This window comes from Carcharhinus amblyrhynchos, chromosome 15 (genome assembly GCF_965287045.1).
Source record: "Carcharhinus amblyrhynchos chromosome 15, sCarAmb.v2.hapA, whole genome shotgun sequence".
Classification (NCBI taxonomy): domain Eukaryota; kingdom Metazoa; phylum Chordata; class Chondrichthyes; order Carcharhiniformes; family Carcharhinidae; genus Carcharhinus; species Carcharhinus amblyrhynchos.
This window is the reverse complement of record NC_137338.1, coordinates 63,576,637-63,596,175: the sequence shown is the minus strand read 5'-3', so window position 1 is coordinate 63,596,175 and position 19,539 is coordinate 63,576,637. Positions and strand designations below refer to the sequence as shown.

The 19,539-nt window shown below is 40.7% G+C and overlaps 1 protein-coding gene across 5 annotated transcripts in view; it reads right to left on the bottom strand.

Moving 5' to 3' along the window:
* Positions 1 to 19,539, bottom strand: part of LOC145353369 (cyclin-dependent kinase-like 5) — a 208,296-nt gene that overhangs the window by 49,154 nt on the left and 139,603 nt on the right. For all 5 annotated transcript variants that reach the window (XM_080204064.1, XM_080204067.1, XM_080204066.1 and 2 more), the window contains 4 exons: positions 15,685 to 16,726; positions 5,908 to 6,009; positions 2,436 to 2,547; positions 2,243 to 2,351 (listed from right to left, as the gene is read on the bottom strand). In XM_080204064.1, the coding sequence (XP_080060190.1) occupies positions 2,243 to 2,351; positions 2,436 to 2,547; positions 5,908 to 6,009; positions 15,685 to 16,726 (1,365 nt within the window). The remainder of the gene's footprint in view (positions 1 to 2,242; positions 2,352 to 2,435; positions 2,548 to 5,907; positions 6,010 to 15,684; positions 16,727 to 19,539) is intronic.

The window sequence follows — 19,539 nt, the reverse complement described above, 5'->3', positions numbered from 1 at the left end:
AGTCATTTCTTTTAAGATCTTAGGATGCAAACCAGACAGTCCAAGGGAACTTGTCAGTCCTTAGCTTCATTAGTTTTCCAACTACATTTTCCTTACCAATCATGACTATTTTAAGTCCCTTTCTCTTCTTTTCCCTCGATTTCCTACTATTCTTGGGATGCTTTGTGTGTCCTCTACTGTGAAGACAAATACAAAATACTTGTTCAAAGCCTCTGCGAGTTCCTGCTTTCCCCATTATTAATTCTGTAATTTCATATCCTAAGGGACTAACGTTAGTTACTTTATTTTAGCTACCCTTTTTTTTATACTAGTAGAAGCTCTTATTTATTATTGTTGCTAGTTTACTCATATTCCAACTTTTCCTTTTTTTAAAGTCATCCTTTGCTGGTTTCTAAAATTTCCCAATCTTCTGGCCACCACTAACCTTCACAGCATTGTACCTGTTTCTTTCACTTAGAAACCATTCTTATCTTCTTTAGTTAGTCATGGATAGTGGATGATGCATCCTTTTCCCAAGTCTTTCTTTCTCAATGGGACAGACCTTTGTTGAGAATAATGAAATATCTCCTTGAACGTTGTTACTGCTGATCTACCATCTTACCTTTTAACCTGTTTTCCCGGTCCAATGTAGCCAACTCTGTCTTCTTACCTTTGTGATTGCCTTTTTTCAAGTTTGAGACACTTAAGTTGGAATTTTGCAGCCCTGCACGCTGGCGGGATCTTCCAGTCCCGCCATTGTGAATTGAGATTTCAATGGTTCACCAGCCCTGCCACAGCTGGAAAATTCCAGCTTTAATTTCAGACACAAGTTTCCCACCCTCAAATAAAAGTGAAATTCCATCAAGTTATAATCCTTTTGCCTGGAGGATCCTTTATTATGAGATCATTAATCCTATCTCATTACAAATTATAAGACATAAAATAACCTGTTAGTTACAGAATGTAGTGTTCAATGAACTGTCCAGAGTACAGTCTATGGATTTATCTTCAAGGGCTACCTTTGCCAATGTGACTTTTCCAATCTACATGAAGATTAAAATTGCCCAGAATTATTACAGTTCTTTTCTCAGATGTTACTATTATTTATTGATACATTTTTTGTCATAAAGTGTAATTCCTAATAGGGGGCCTATAAACTATTCCCACCAGTGCCTTCTTCCCCTAGCTATTTCTTATCTTCAACCAAAATGATTCAGCATTTTAATCTTCCAAGCCAAGATTATTTCTCACTGTTGCATTGATCTCATTCTTCATTAATAGAATTACCCATTTTTTTTCCCTTCCTTCTATCATTTGAACAATGGAAACTGCAATGAGTATAAAATCACAAACATTCTGATTGCTATTGATATTTTAAATACGTAAATTTGCAGTAATTTTTAAAAAAATGCATTTTTATGTAATTCAATTAAACTTTCAAACTTAAAGTTTCATTATATTTTCCTATTCAGTTTTACTATGAATGCAAAATAATAACCCAAATGTTAAAAATTTAAAATTCTATACTGGTTTAAAAAAAACAAAGTAACATATTTTATTGCATCATACTAAGTAGAATAAGAACTTTGTCTTTACCACAGTTGTATAAAAAGCACAAAAAAAATGCATGAAAATATTTTGTGTAATTAACAATATATTTCTATATTTTTCGGTGAAAACTAAATATATAAAATCAAATTTTCACCAGATAGTTGACATCTACACACATAAATCAAAATGAGGACAGGAACACCACACTGATGCAAAACTGAATACATGTCAAAGACTGCAAATGTAGTTTATTAGAACAATGTTACAAATTATCATCATTAAATACAGTCCTGATGGGTTTTAGCGTTCTCAGAATGCAATCTGAAGTTTTTTTTAAACAAGAAACAAACTTAATTTTCAGAAGATTATAATTACTCCTTTTGTTTTATAATATCCAAAATCTTTGACTTGCACTTAAAGATGAAAATCAAGATTAAATTTTAACACAACCCCTTTTATCCCAACGCACATTTATAAAGCATTTGGGTATAGGAAGATGTTTGATTCCTGTTGGGAATTCCAGACATGAAAATGCACAACAGCACATAACTAAATTCTATATTCACTATGCACATATAACTTAAAGTCTACTTAAAAAGATTTTTTTCCAATGCCTGCACAAATCTGCTCCACATTTAGTTTTGCTAGCACGCAAGCTTCTTTCAAAATTATTGTATTAGCAAACATAGAAACTAAGTAAAAAAAAACTTACCAAAGATCAAAAGCAGTCTGTCTTTTGGAATGCTTTGACTTAGTGTTACTAGTCATTGATACATTAATTGGGCCTCTCTCACTAAACGTCCCCTCCAATGAAGAATAGTCTGTACAAACAATAACATTATTAAATATCCATACCACTACATTGCACTCGATCAATGTCCACTGATAAATGAACTCCCACTTACCTTCATAATAACTTCGTACTCGTCTATCCCTGGGCACTGTATCAGAAAATACATATTTATTTTCTTTTGTGGATATACCATCTTCTAAGTGTATGTCATGATATCCTCCAGGCTAAAAAATAAACATAGTAGAGTAACCTTATTTCTTGCATACCCGTTTGGTAAATAATGTATGATCAGAATCTGAATGAAATGCTCAGTAGAATTTCAAGGGGCATGGGGTAATCTCTTGAAAATACAACAGGAAAACAATTATAAGTAACATACTTTTAACACTACATTTCAGGCTTCTCAAGTAGATAAGGTTGTTAAGAAGGCATACAGTGTCTTGGCGTTTATTGGTAGGGGGATTGAATTTAGGAGTCGCAGCGTTATGTTGCAACTGTACACAACTCTGGTGCGGCCGCACTTGGAGTACTGTGTGCAGTTCTGGTCCCCACATTACAGGAAGGATGTGGAGGCTTTGGAGAGGGTGCAGAGGAGGTTTACCAGGATGTTGCCTGGTATGGAGGGGAGGTCCTATGAGGAGAGGCTGAGGGATTTGGGGTTGTTTTCGCTGGAAAGAAGGCGGCTAAGAGGGGATCTTATTGAAACATATAAGATGATTAGAGGTTTAGATAGGGTGGATAGTGATAGCCTTTTTCCTCTGATGGAGAAATTTAGCACGAGGGGGCATGGCTTTAAATTAAGGGGGGGTAGTTATAGGACGGATGTCAGGGGTAGGTTCTTTACCCAGAGGGTGGTGAGGGATTGGAATGCCCTGCCTGCTGCAGTTGTAAATGCGCCTAGTTTGGGGGCGTTTAAGAGATCCGTGGATAGGTTTATGGACGAAAAGGGATTGGTTTAGGTTAGTGGGTCATTGTTTTTTAACTGGTCAGCGCAACATCGTGGGCCGAAGGGCCTGTTCTGCACTGTAATGTTCTATGTTCTAAGTGCTAATTCTCTTTCAAAGATTGTATCATGCTTCAGGAATTATTCACTTAAACTGTAGCCTGCATGAATACACCCAGGCATACACTGGGAGGAGATGGTGATGTAGTGGTAATAATCACTGAACTAGTAATCCAGAGACCCAGGTTAATACTCTGGGGACATGGGTTCAAAGCTGGTGAAATTTAAATTAAATTAACAAATCTGAAATATAAAGCTAGTCTCAGTAATAGTGACCATGATAGCTATCATCAATTGTTGTAAAAACCCACCTGATTCACTAATGTCCTTCAGGGAAGAAAATCTGTCATTCTATATGCAACTTTAGATGCAGTTGATTATTAAATGCCCTCTAATGCCCTCTCAAATGGCCGAGCAAGCTAGTGAGTCAAGGGCAATTAGGGATGGGCAAAACCGGAATTGCACTGCATGGATTTTGATGATGGTCCTAACATTCATGGACCTGGTGTGATAGACCTGAAGAGGGATCAAGGAGGTAGGTGCAGTGCCCATGTGCTCCTTTGCCACTAAAAGGCTGCATAATGATGGTCCCCCAAGAGATCTGGGGATGGTGGGTGGAGGGTGCTTGAATAAGGTACAAGGAATTGGCCCCGGGACTCACCTCTGGGGTAGGGGTCTCAGCTTTTACACAACAGCACTTAACTGCTTTAAGGTTGCCTGCTGTTTTCAAGCAGAACCAGGATGTTCATAAACATCGCAGTTAGGTGCAATGAGGGTACTTCAGTTGCATTCAACATTGAAGGGAAAGAAATAAACAAGCCTCAAGCATGCTGTGTAAAAACCATTAAGCTGTCAATCAAAGGTTAGTTAAAGGTTCTGGACTGTGAAATTAAACAGTTTTCAAAGGCTGGCAATGGATTTCAAAGGACTGCAGAGGCTGACAAAGGCTCTGAGCTTTCTAGGAAGGCTCAGAGACTTAAAACTGCAGTGTTAAAACAATGGGTCTGCGTAGAAGTAACTTCTCCTGTGAGTCAGAGTACTTCAAAGCAGTCTTCTTAGTCTGCAGCTTCTTAGAAGGAGAAAGGGGAATCCCTCCCGCAGAAAGGTGTGTTGCTGTGATTTGGGAGCCTTCCAAGCATCCAGAGAGCGTAGAGATTAAATTGAGCAGACCACTTCAAAGTTTTCACAGTACACGTACAAGAATAACGAGTTTGATCAGAGAGCCACCTGAAATGATCGTGCCAAGAGTGATCTTCAGGTTTCCCAGGGCTAGTCCAGCCACAGACGCCCATCCCAGGGGGGAGTCCCGAGGTCAACCTCTTGCCCCCAGCCCAAGCCCCCTTGGAGGACCCTCCCTCTGCAGTCACACAGCAGCAGTAGGGTACACATGCAGACGCTCACTCCATAGACGCTCACTCCCCACACGCACAGTCACACACCCCCCACCACACATACACAAACATAGAATCCCTAAATGCAGAAGGAGGCCATTTGACCCATTGAGCCTGCACCAAAACAAACCCACCCATGCCCTAACCCCATAACCTCATGTATTTACCCCACTAATCCATCTGGCACTAAGGGGCAATTTACAACAGCCAATCTACTGAACGTGCACAGCTTTGGACTGTGGGAGGAAACTAGAGCACCCAGAGGAAACCCACGCAGACATGGGAAGAACATGCAAACTCCACGCAGAAAGTAACCCGAGGCTGGAATTGAACCCAGGTCCCTGGCAGTGTGAGGCAACTCTCCTAACCATTGTGTCAGCCCTACACACACACACTCTCACCCCAGCCCCCCGCCCCCCACACGTGCAGTTACACACATGCCCATCCCACACGTGCAGTCACACACACGCCCATCCCACACGTGCAGTCACACACACGCCCTTCCCACACGTGCAGTCACACACACGCCCTTCCCACACGTGCAGTCACACACACGCCCTTCCCACACGTGCAGTCACACACACACCCTTCCCACACACACCCTTCCCACACACACCCTTCCCACACACACCCTTCCCACACACACCCTTCCCACACACACCCTTCCCACACACACCCTTCCCACACACACCCTTCCCACACACACCCTTCCCACACACACCCTTCCCACACACACAGTCACACAAACCTCCCACATATAGTCACACACACACACCTCCCACACACATTCACCCGCCCCAAACATACGCACACACACTCACCCCCACACATTCTCCTCCGTGTGTACAGATGTGTGTGGGGCATGAGTAAGTGTGTGTCTGTGATGTGTGTGTGTCTGTGATATGTGTGTGATTGGAAGTTGGGGGAGGGATGAATGTGTGTGTGGGGGATTCTGCAGAATTTGGTTTGGGAACCCCAGCATCATTCATATAGCATATTAACCTTTTTTTAAGGATATATTATTTCACTATGGAACATGCAATAATTTCTTCTGGTGCTGTAAGTGAGAAAGCTGGAAAAAAATAGTTTAATTGATATTTGTCAAGTCTTAGGAAGCGAATAATTGAACTTCATCAATTAAAAACATGCCTGTAAACAGGCATGTAAAGGAATTAAAAAATAACTCTAACCTCAATCTGATGTTGGTGGCTGTGAAATGACAGTGCATTATCCCTGTTTGAGTCTTTGATTGGTGGTCTGTTATGCTTTCCATCAGATAAGGACTGCTCCATCTGCAAACACAATGCAGAAATTATTCAAATAGCAAAAAGTCATATCAAATATCAAAATTAATGCAGTATATCCTCTGTTGTAGCCAAGCAAAGACTGCATATCTTTGTGGATTTAAAAATAAACTCTAAAAACCATTTAGAGTTACCAAAATTAAGTCACTTTACAGGTGTTCAAGATGCATGGCAATGCAATATGTAATAATGAAAAATTATAAAGTTTATTTATTTTAGTGTCACATGTAGGCTTACATTAACCAGCCACCCATCCATTGACTCTGCCTACACTTTCTGCTATCTCGGCAAAGCAGCCAGCATAATTAAGGACCCCACGCACCCCAGACATTCTCTCTTCCACCTTCTTCCTTCCGGAAAAAGATACAAAAGTCTGAGGTCACGTGCCAACTGATTCAAGAACAGCTTCTACCCTGTTGCTGTGAGACTTTTGAATGGATTTACTTTGCATTAAGTTGATCTTTCTCTAGCTGTGACTGTAACACCACGTTCTGCACTCTCTTGTTTCCTTCTTCATGAACGGTATGTTTTGTCTGTTTAGCACGCAAGAAATAATACCTTTCACTGTATGTTAATATGTGACAGTAATAAATCAAATCAAATCAAAAATCAAATCAAATACTGACACCTGGGGTATACAGCATGCAATCCATTTCCAATCTAAGCATCACCCAGTTATCCTAACTCATGAAGCCAGCTTTCTATGTAACTATATTTCCTCTTATCATGTCTGATGTTTTCCAACAAGATTCCTGTGATACATCTCATAGTCTTCATTTATACTACATTCCCTTATCTATTTAATTACACATTTCCTGGAAAATGTTGCCAAATACAATTTTGCTTCAAGAAATCTGAAGATAATCAAGCTTTAAACAGTGGGAAACAGTGGGAAAACTGGGGCTACACCTTGGGAGGCTCTGTGAGTTAGCAAGTGTCCACATGAACTCAATAATAATCAAATTTTATCCAAATAAATCTCTCTTCTTCCAATGAATAAAAGGTTCCCTGATTTCTCACAAAAGTGCCACACTCTATCAGTTTAGGCACAAACGTGAGAAAGGATGTGCAATAAAATATTTTTTAAAAATCAGTAAAAAGTCTGACAACACCAGGTTTTAGTCCAACCGATTTATTTGATAGTAAATGCACAAGCTTTCGAGGTTTCCCTCTTCGTCAGGTGAAATAAATCAAATAAATCGGTTGGACTAAAACCTGGTGTTGTCAGACTTTTTACTGTGTTTACCCCAGTCCAACGCCGGCACATCCACATCATGACTACTTTAAAAAATCACCCAGGGTTACAAGTTTCTTCAAAACAAGTTGAAAGGATAACCCCAGTAATTACAGACAAGTCAGTTCAGCGACAGCTTCTAGAAACAATTATTTGGGATAGAATTAGTAGTCACATTAAAAATTGGAGTTGATTAGGAAGAGTCAGCATGGATTGCTAGAGAGGAATCATGTTTAACTAACTTGGAGCTTTTTGGAGAGGTAACAGAAAGGGTCAATGAGGGAATGTAGTTGATGTGGTGGACACGGATTTTCAGAATGCATTTGATACTTTGCCACACAACAAACATGTGAGAAAGTTATAGCTCATAGAAAAAAAGGGACAGTAGCAAAGTGGATACAAAATTGGCTGAATAATAGGAAGTATAATGGTCACTGGATATTTATTGGGCTGGAAGAAGGCTTGAAGTGGTGTTCCCAGGTCAGTATTGGGGCCCTTGCTTTTTCTAATTAAGTGATCTACATCATGGTGTGCAGGGGACAATTTCAAAGATTGCGAATGACACAAAACTTGGAAGCATTGTAAACTGTGAAGAGGACAGTGTAGAAGTTCAAAAGAATATAGATGCATTGGTAAACTGGGCAGATATATGGCAAATGAAGTTCAATGCAATGCATTTTGGTGGGAAGAACATTGAGGGACAATATAAAATAAGGGACAAAATTCTGAAACGGCTAAAAGAGCAGAGGGACCAGGGTGTATACGTGCATACATCATTGAAGATAGCAGGACAGGTGGGGAGAGCAGTTAATAAAGCATACAATATTCTCAGCTTTCTTAACAGAGGCATAGAGTACAAGACAAAGGAGGTTATGCTGAACTTATACAAGACACAAGTTAGACTTCAGCTGAAATTTTATGTACAGTTATGGGTGTCGCACGATAGAAAGGATGCGAAACATTGGAGAAAGTGCAGAAGAGATTTAGAAGAATGGTTCCAGATATGAGAAACTTCAGTTATGAGGATAATTTGCAGAGATTAGGGCTGTTCTGCTTGGAAAGAAGACATTTAAGAGGAAATTTGATAGAGATGTTCAAAATTATGAGAGGGCTGGACAGAGTAAATGGGGAGAAACTGTACCACTCATAAAAGGATCAAGTCCAAAGATGTGCGGGTTAGGTTGATTGGCCTTGCTAAAATTGCCCCTTAGTGTCCTGAGATGGAATTAGAGGAATTAGTGGGTAAAATATGTAGGAATATGGGGGTAGGGCCTGGGTGGGACTTCGGTCGGTGCAGACTCGATGGACTGCATAGCCTCTTTCTGTTCTGTAGGGTTTCTACGACTTCTATGATTCTACAAGGGGGCACAGTTTTAAAGTAATCTGCAAAAGAAGCAAATGTGATGCGAGTAAAAGCTTTTTCATACAACGAGGGGTTCAGATTTGGAGGCGTGATGGAGGCAGATTCATTCAAGGCATTTAGAGAATGTGCAGGGGTATTGGGAAAAGGCAGGGGAATGGCACAGTATCATGATCCTCATTTGGAGAGCCGGTGCAGACACAGAGGGCCAAATGGCCTCTTTCGGTGCCATAACAATTCTGTGATCGTTGTGGGGGCATTATAATTGATCGCACTGTGCCTACTTTAAGGTAGAGAACTTGGGTAATATACCAAATGGTTTCTGATGTGTTTATCACCATTTTCCACTAGATCATGAATGACATTGAAAATGAACAGAAAGCTTAAAAAAATGAAGTGGTCACCTATACAAAGACAATATTTAATTCTCATTTAAAATAACACTTCTGATATATATAATACAATCCACCTTTTGAGATCGTAGAATCCTACAGTGCAGAAAGAGGCCATTGAGCCCATCGGGTCTGCACCAACCATAATCCCACCCAGGCCCGGTCCCCATATCCCTCTAACCTATGCATCCCGGGACACTAAGAGACAATTTAGAATGGCCAATCAACATAGCCCACACATCTTTGGACTGTGGAAGGAAAACGGAGCACCCCTTGGAAACACACAGGAACACAGGGAGAATGTGCAAACTCCACACAGACAGAGACCCAAGCTGGGATTTGAACCCAGGTCCCTGGAGCTGTGAAGCAGCAGTGCTAACCACTATGCTACCGTGCTACCCCAAATTAATTGCTGAGCAATTATTCATCAATATCCATCCACCTAGCAACCTCATAATGCACTTAATGATTACTGAATTGGACTGGTCTGCATTACTAAGTAAGAAATCTCTCAACACTAGGTTGAAGTCCAACAGGTTTATTTGTTAGCAAAAGCCACTTGCTGTCGGAGCGCTGCTCCTTCGTCAGGTAAGTGGGAGTTCTGTTCACAAACAGAGTATATAAAGACACAAACTCAGTTTACAAAATAATGGTTGGAATGTTAGTCTTTACAGGTAATCAAGTCTTAAAGGTACAAAGAATGTGAGTGGAGACAGGGGTAAGCACAGGTTAAAGAGATGTGTATTGTCTCCAGCTGGGACAGTTATTGAGATTTTGCAAGCCCAGATAGTGTGAAATGAACCCAAGATCCCTGTTGAGGCCATCCTCATGTGTGCGGAACTTGGCTATCAGTCTCTGCTCAGTGACTCTGCGTTGTCGTGAAGCTGCCTTGGAGAACGCTTACCCAAACATCAGAGGCTGAATGCCCGTGACCGCTGAAGTGTTCTCCTACAGGAAGAGAACGCTCTTGCCTGGTGATTGTCAAGCAGTGTTCATTCATCCATTGTCTGCATGGTCTCCCCAGTGTACCATGCCTCGGGACATCCTTTCCTGTAGCGTATCAGGTCAACAACATTGGCCGAGTTGAAAGCGTATGTACCATGTACCTGGTGGATGGTGTTCTCACGTGACATGATCGCATCCGTGTCACTGATCCGGCACATTTTGCAGAGGTTGCTGTGGTAGGGTTGTGTGGTGTCATGGTCACTGTTCTCCTGAAGGCTGGGTAGTTTGCTGCGGACAGTGGTCTGTTTGAGGTTGTGCGGTTATTTGAAGGCATGAAGTGGGGATGGCCTTGGTGAGATGTTCGTCTTCATCAATGACATGTTAAAGGCTCCGGCGAAGATGTTTTAGCTTCTCCACTCCGGGGAAGTACTGGACGACGAAGGGTACTCTATCTGTCGTGTCCCGTGTTTGTCTTCCGAGGTGGTTGGTGCGTTTTTTTGCTGTAGAATGTCGGAACTGTCGATTGATGAGTCGAGCACCATATCCTATTCTTATGAGGGCATCTTTCAGTGTCTGGAGGCGTCTGTTGTGATCTACTTATCTGAGCAGATCTTGTGTATACAGAGGGCTTGTCCATAGGGGATGGCTCCTTTAATGTGTTTAGAGTGGAAACTGGAGAAGTGGAACATCGTGAGGTTATTCATGAGCTTGCGGTACAGGGAAGTGCTGAGGTGACTATCCTTGATGGCGTGTGTCCAAGAATGCAACTGATTCCGGGAGAGTAGTTCATGGTGACTCTGATGGTGGGATGGAACTTGTTGATGTCATCATATAGTTATTTCAGTGATTGTTCAGCATGAGTCTAAAAGGAAGAAAATGTCATTGATGCATCTAGTGTACAGCATCAGTTGAAGGTCCTGTGTGGTGAAGGGGTCTTATTTGAACCCGTGCGTTGAAATGTTGGCATATTGAGGTGAGAATTTGGTTCCCATGGCTTTCCGTATGTCTAGATGAAGAACTAGTTATTGTAGGTGAAGACATTGTGGTCCAGGTACTTCCCTGGAGTGTCCAATACTTCCCCAGAGCAGAGAAGCTACAATATCTTCTCCAGAGCCTTCAACATGTCATTGATGAAGATGAACATCTTGCTAAGGCCATCCCCATACCCCCACTTCTTGCCTTCAAACAACCGCACAAACTCAAACAGACCATTGTCCGCAGCAAACTACTCAACCTACAGGAGAACAGTGACCACGACACCACACAATCCTGCCACAGCAACCTCTGCAAGATGTGCCGAATCATCATCACGGATGCCATCATCTCACATGAGAACATGATCCACCAGGTACACAGTGCATATCTTGCAACTCAGCCAACGTTGTCTTCCTGCAGGAAAGGATGTCCCGAGGCATGGTACATTGGGGAGACCATGCAGATGCTACAACAACGGATGAATGAACACCGCTTGAGAATCACCAGGCAGGAGTGTTCTCTTTCTGTGGGGAACACTTCAGCGGTCACGGGCATTCAGCCTTTGATCTTCAGGTAAGCATTCTCCAAGGCGGCCTTCACCACACATGACAACGCAGAGTCATTGAGCAGAGACTGATAGCCAAGTTCCACACAGGAGGACAGCCTCAACCAGGATCTTGGGTTCATGTCACACTATCTGTAATCCCCACAACTTGCCTGGGCTTGCAAAATTTCACTAACTACCCTGGCTGGAGACAATACACATCTCTTTAACCTGCGCTTAACCCTGTCTCCACTCACGTTGTCTGTACCTTTAAGACTTGATTACCTGCAAAAAATCACATTCCAACCATTATTTTGTAAATTGAGTTTGTCTTTACATGCCCTGTTTGTGAACAGAACTCCCACTTATTTGACGAAGAAACAGCGCTCCAAAAGCTATGGCTTTTGCTACCAAATAAACTTGTTGGACATTTAACTTAGTGTTGTGAGACTTCTTCCTATGTCTAACGTCAGCATATCCACATCATGCCTAACCATTGACACTCCATTACTAACACAGAGAATATTTAATTTTGTCTGCAATATATAATGCAATGAAAACCCTGATGTTGGTTGGTTGCTTCTTGATCTTTTGGCTAACAGCAACATCAGATCAAGCCCAAGATCAAGTACAATGCCTTTTCTTGTCAGCTAGGATCTTGTATGCCTCTTTTGTGAAGACAGTGAATTGGATTCAATTTCAAATTGAATTTGAATTGCTTTTAGAAGCAAGGTTTAAGGGCTTGCCCTGTCCACTCTGTGCATTCATTTCATAACTTTAAGAAAGGAACACAGCATATGGTGAAGCCATATGATAACAGTTTGTATAAGGGATTTCATGACAGCAAAGAAAACCTTGAGTCACAAATTGGGTTGGGGGGTGGGGGGGGGGCAAGGGTGCGCACACCTCGCCGGCCAATATGTGGTTTTATGAAAGAAACCTCAAAATCCGTTTCTCTCCTGTAGGTGGTGGGGGCACAGCATATATTGCCCAAAAGCAGCAGAGGGCGCAATTGCACATGTGCAGGTTTCTCTGCTCTCCGCAGCAGAGAGACCTGTCACTGTCTCTGTGGCTTTCAACAGGCAAATGTGCAGGGCAAGCCGATAAGATCGTCAGGGAGCCGAGAAATCAGGTTCGCGCCCGATTTTTCGCCTGTTGTGATCTTACCAGCACCAGATATCCAGCGCGATCAGCTTAAGACTCAATAAATAATATTAATTTAATTTAAATGTCATTTCAATAGGATTAGCCTGGGATTTAATCCTTCAGGCTTGCTTGCCTCTGTGACCTCGCTGGGAGCAGTTCGATCCTGTGAAAATCATAGCTGGTCCCCACCAACGGGGACCAAATGTGATGGCCTCGCCAGTAGAACCAGAGACCGCTGAGGTCCTCAGGGAGGTCATAGGCAAGGGGGGGGCAGGAAGCATGTAGTGCCCCCTTGGGCAATGCCAACCTGCCACCCTAGCACTGCCCACCAGGCAATGGGCTGTGCCAAGGGGGAGGGGGGTGGATGAGAAAAGAAAATTGATGAGCGCTCTGCATTTGTGATCGATAGGGGGAGGGATGGGGGCTTGCTGCCACTCTGCGGAGGTAGGGTGGGGCTGGGCAGCTCAAGATAGGCCCTGGGCCCCTACAGTAATGGGAGTTGGGGGGGGGGGGCGGGTGGTGGTGGGGCCTGCTTTAGGCACACAGGCAAGTTGAAAGCAGCACAGACTGTGTGTCAGGTCTCTCTGCTGCGCAGAGCAGAGAAACCTGCTATCAGCCAGCTTTCAGGCATCCTCTACAAGTGAGATACGAATTTTGACTTTTTTCCTGCTTGAAATGCCTAAGATACCAGATTTGGATTCACCAAAAAAAAACAGATCAGAACTCTCCTGTTTCCAAGTTCATTCTGGACTTCGAATTTTTTTTCATAAGATCACTCCCTTTGTCTTTTTTAAGAAAAGGTGAATCAACTATTGAAAAAAAAAGCCTTTAGTTAACAGATGGTAAAAAACAAGCAAGATCAATCAGTAAAGGTGCAGATATAGAAACTGAAGGGTGAAATGTGAATGGATCTAGAATTACATAGTTTTTGAAAAGTGGCTGGTCTTGAAAGTACTGAAAACAAGAAAAACCCTAGTTATACAGATAAAGCAGAAAAAAAGTACTGGTTGCAGAACAATGCAAGGAAACAGGTTGATCATTGACAGTCATTGAAGCTGTAGAATGAAGGTTAGAGAAATGAAACTGAAAGATATCATGATCCGGAAAAGATGAAACAAAATTTAAGAAAACAAAAATAAGGATAACGGAGACAAAGAAAATTCAAGAAATTACACAAAACACTGGAAACAAAGGAAAGTCAAAGAGGCAACAGATGAAGGTGGTGAGACAATACAGACTCTGCAACTGTATATACATGCACCAGATTACGAATCCAGCCCTAGACTTTGGAAGTAATTACAGTACAATGGGCAGAACACAAAAGAAACAATGCAAAGGAAAAGACAAGATGAGAAAACAAATCAGACTAAATCCTTTTTAAAGAATAAGCATCATATCATAGAATAGAATCATAGAATCCCTACAATCCAGAAGGCTATTCAACTCATTTGAGCCTGCACCGACAACAATCCCACCTAGGCCTGGCCTGAAGGGAAGTAAATGTCAATGACCTGGCAAAGCTCTTGAGAAAAAGACCTCCCAAGAAGTTGACCTCATCTAGCAAGGAGCAGAATGCTTAGCCAAAAACACTCAGATAAAGAAACTGCTGCTGGCTGTGTGCATGTTGGCCATTATAGCTTCAACTTCCAAAGAAAACAAATGTTGATGAAAAATGCTTTAATTAAAGTGAATAAATTACTTTTTTTTGGAGTTAAGGATTAATAAATAGGTATGTTGTTCACTATGATTAAGGATTAATAAATAGGTATGTTGTTCACTGTGATCTGACATTTCAGAGGATTACTAGATGCCTAGACATATGTACACATGGACTGACATTTCTTCAATTACATTAAAAGATTCAAGTGTCACGGTTGAGATTTATTTCAAAATTTTATTAATATGTATTGAAATAAAGGTCAACTCTTTGGCTTACTTGCACGCTTAACTGAGATAAATCATGGCCATGCTATTATAACTATATAAATAAATTTTGGATTTTTCTTATTGCAACTGTGGTATATTTTCATTTTCAAAAAAATACGATTTACAAAATGAATGGTTATCCCCATTATCCCCTTTAACCTTCCTATTGATCATTTAATATAAAACAGATGTACTTGGAATGTACAAAAAAAACTGTACTGCTCAACTTTTACAATTTCTAAGATGCAGAATTTTTATTTAAAAATTAGTTTAATGAACATAATTCTCTCTAAAATTAAAAAAAAATTATCTTTATTGATTAGTTTTGCATTTCTGTAGTCTGGAATTGACGGCAATATGTCAATTCATATAACTCTGCTCATGTTTCCCATGACTAAATGCCAAAGATTACATAAGCCATCCAAGTTGGACTACCCACTAATTTTCTCTTCAGCAGTTAGTCACCCTAATTCTTGCTTAGGATTTCCCCACTCAGCACACCCCAGCTCAGGCCAGGGATTGAGCAAAGTGAAAGTTCAGAGCTGCATTTTCCTGACTCATAGCGCTGAAACATTGATGCTCCAGTCTCTCTCACCTTGGTGCCAAGAATTTGGTTTTGCACTTTCATTCTGTTATGAAAGTAGGCTTGCTGTCAAGCAATCTCCTTCAGTCTCAAAAATATATGTTGTCATTTACTTTCCCACAACTATATTATTTAGCAATTTAAATATTTCTACAGCATATTTATTCCATTAGCAAAAGCATCATTCTATTAAATCAGACACAGATTTTGTAAATATGAATTGAAATGTACTGATTCTTTCCATTGTTCACAACAGGTGATCAAGATCAAAAATAGCAGCAACGACATCAATTCAATTCACACTTAAAATAAAACTCTTTATGTCATCAATAAAACTTGGCAGCACTGCTACCTATCTTGTAATCAAGTCTAAAATCTAGTTCTCAGTATGCTGAATTCAAATAAAAATATTTGTTAATCCAAATTATTTTCAGTTCTTCTACTTAAAATTAAAAAAGATAAAAACAATTGCTATTCCAATGCAGCTACTTACAATTAAAAAAAGATAAAATAATTGTTATTCCAATTCAAAAGTTGCCTAGCAAAATTAACACTGACCCCAGGGGTATCTGTACAGTCCTCACGAGAGGAGCCCACAGAACCTCTAGTAAGAGACGTCCGAGCATGTTGCATTTGAGGAGATAACATCTGCAAGCTATTTGTTCTAGTAGGCATTCCCTGCCCCACACCTCCAGAGCTAATTTCAGATATTTGTTTCCTTGGGATATACATGGAGTGCCTCTGCGAACGTGGTTTGGAGGCATAAGGACTGGGATAATTTAAGTCATAAGGAAAAGATTCATGTGGAGCAGATATTGAATGTGAATGACCCCCTTCAAGGCTAGCAGGAACTTTTAGCTCTTCTTCATTTGTTGAGTGTCTTGTGGCTGGTTTGCGAGTTTCCATGCCTTTACTTGAGGAGGCAGCTGCAGCAGGCGGATTTTGCACTGGCCTGTTTTCATTGGGTCCAGTTGATACAGCATTGTTCGAAGCATTGAGTTCTAAGCAGCTTGAAGGGAAATATCTGGATGTTTGATCCTCCCCATGTATTTTCATGTCACTAAGGTTTCCAACTGACCTTGAATCAGTCAATGTCCTGTACGTTTTGGATGGTGTCAAAACTGTTGTGTTCTTTGTCTGCTGAGATACAGAGCCTTGTATTGGTTCTATGTAACTGTGACGGTTAGGTTTTTCAATTGGCAGAGTTCCAGTTTTATTTTGTGGCATTTCTACATACGAGTGTCGATTCTGTTGAGACTTTGTATTGGGCTTTAAGTATTTTGCACCTGGACCTTCTGCAACCTTTTGATCAGCCTGGAAATCAGTTTTAGTTTTACAGTGTGCTTCCTTGGAGGTTAGTCGCGGGCTAGGAAGAAGTGGTAAATTGGTGTTAGTTAAATCCTTGCCACCAGAGAGATTCTGTTTAGTCTGTTGGTAGTCTGGCAAGGGAATGAGGTTTGGGCTCAGTGGAGCTGAATTTTCATTAGAAGAGCCATCATGCTGAATACTGTCATCGCCTCGCTTAAAATTGACACTGAGATTCTGCTGATCTCGGCTATCTGATCGAGTTGACAGAGATGTACCTTTGCTGCCATGATTTCTGCAAAACAACATAAACAATATCTTTAATTTTTGAAGAATTTCTTTTTGTAGTAGTGATAATCTCTGTACTTAATTATCTATTCTGTTTTGCATACATTGCAGAGCTACAACTTCAAGCTCTCAATTTCTAGACAATTTACATAGTTAATGCTGAAACCGGGAAGACCCTGCTCGTCCAAGAAGTGTGATACATTGGTATCTTGACAAAATTTTTCTCACCGTGTTTTACAGATGTATCAGACAAAGCATCCTTTCTGGGTATATCATGGGTTGGTATGGTTCCTGCTCTGACCAAGACCACAAGAAACTACAATGGATTGTGAACTTAGCCCAGTCCCTCATGCAAACCAGCCTCCCAACCATTGACTCTGTCTACATTTCCCGCTGCCTTGGAAAAGCAGCCAGCATAATTAAGGACCCTACACATCCCGGACTCTCTTCCACCTTCTACCGTTGGGAAAAAGATACAAAATTATTACATACCAACCGAGTCAAGAACAGCTTCTTTCCTGCTGCCATTAGACTTTTGGATAACGTCCCTTATATTAAATTGGCCTTTCTCTACACCCTAGCTATGACTCTAACACTATATTTCCTTCTCCCCTCTGTACTCTATGAACGATATACTTTGTCTGTACAACGTGCAAGGAACAATACTTTTCACTGTATACCACTACATGTGTCAATAATGAATCAAATCAAAAAGATTAATCTTTGAAATCTATGGAGGGGCATGAGATTGCCAAAATATTCACTCACCAAACAAAAAAGATTCAAGCAGATGCATTTAGATACAACTGATTTTTAATAGTGTGCTATGTCTTAATTACTCCCAAACAATCTCTTTGGCACTGAAAATGTAATTTTCACATTCCTTCAGAATTTACCTATTGCTAGAGGTTTGAAAATCATTTAAAATTTAAACTTTTTTTTGTCTGATCTCTCTCTTCCACCCAGCCACTTTCCCTTTACTTAGCGTTGTAGCTTTTAGAATGAATTAAGTATTCCAATCCATACTTCCTGGTTTAGACTGCATGTCTCAGGGAAGATTCTCAATCAGCTTGCTCATATACACCACAGATTCCCTTTAGAAGGTGCTGTACTTGATCAGAAGTCCCATGGCAAACTGTAAGCATAATGAATGGCTAATGTTGCTCGTTTGCACTGACTGCAAAAGCCAGGTCATTAACTCTGTTTCTCCACAGATGGTGCTTGACCTGCTGAGTATTCCTATATATTCTGTATTCAGATTTGCAGCATCCATAGTATTGCACTTAAGATGTTCAATATATATTAAATAATAATGCAACTAATCTTAAACAGCAGCACCAGCTTTATAAACAGGAGGGCAATATTTTCATTAAAAATAGTTAATGGCTTACAGGAGTATTTTTCTTCCAAAAACTATTTTGAAACTAAATTTTACCCAGGTCATTAATCAGCTTAATGGACAAGTAATATCAATTTGCTATACAGAAATTTAAAATATCACTATATATATGGTGAGACAAATGATGGATATTGATTGCTTGTGAACCATGTGCTACTACAATTAACCCTGCATTTTGTGGTATTACAGAAACAAAAAAATGCAATGTAATTGCTTATATTTCTTCAGTATTGTAAGTTTGAATTTTAAAATCCAGATTATTGCTGAAAAGATCATAGAAATCATCATAGAAACCCTACAGTGCAGAAAGAGGCCATTTGGCCCATTGAGTCTGCACCGACCACAATCACACCCAGGCCCTGTCCCCATATCCCTACACATTTACCAGCTAATCTCTCTAACTTATGCATCTCATGACACTAAGGGTCAATTTTAGCATGGCCAATCAACCTAACCCACACATCTTTGGACTGTGAGAGGAAACCGGAGCACCCAGAGGAAAACCACACAGACACGAGGAGAATGTGCAAACTCCACACAGACAGTGACCCAAGCCGGGAATCGAACCCAGGTCTCTGGCACTGTGAAGCAGCAGTGCTAACCACTGTGCTACCATGCTGCCCAACATACATGTTGTCAAAGCATTTCACCTTGCTCCATCAGATGGTCACAATAATTTATACTATAGGAGGAAAGGATGCTAATTGGTTGACACGTAGACTCTCATTTGTAGCAATAGCAAACTATAAGCTCTCCAATCTCCTGGATAGCTCAAAAAGGTGCAAAACTGAAATAAATTCCTTTTGTTTGAAGGGAACAAGCTGCTGCATATAAATTTATGTCATTTCCAGCAAACATAAATGAACCATGTCATGAGCTTGACTGATTATCTCAAATTGGTTTTCAATGTATCTATTTGCACATTCAGGATTGTTCAGCAAGTGATGTCCATCTTTGCAATCATATCTAACAACAGACACGTTGCTCTGGGTTTTGCAAGCACAGACTGCTTGAGTACGGTCAGATTTTCAGATTGGATTCGACATTCAAAGGAACAAAAGTAAGAGTAAATGGGGTGTTATCAGGTTTGCAAGCTGCACAAGGATTAGTGCTAGGGCCTTAGCTATTTATAATCTATATTAATTACTTTGATCAAGAGACTGAGAGCAATGTATCCAAGGTTTCTGGTAACCTGAAGCTAGGTGGGAAAGTAAACTTTGAGGTGAACCGAAAGAGGCTACAAAGAGATACAGACAGATTAAATGAATGGGCAACAAGGAGCGGATGGAATATAATGAAGCTATTCACTTTGGTAGGAAGGATAGCAAAGCAGAATATCTTTTAAAATACACGCTTATAAATTCGACGTTCAGAGGAATTTGATAGATTTGTACAAGAAACACAAAGTGAGCATGAAGGTA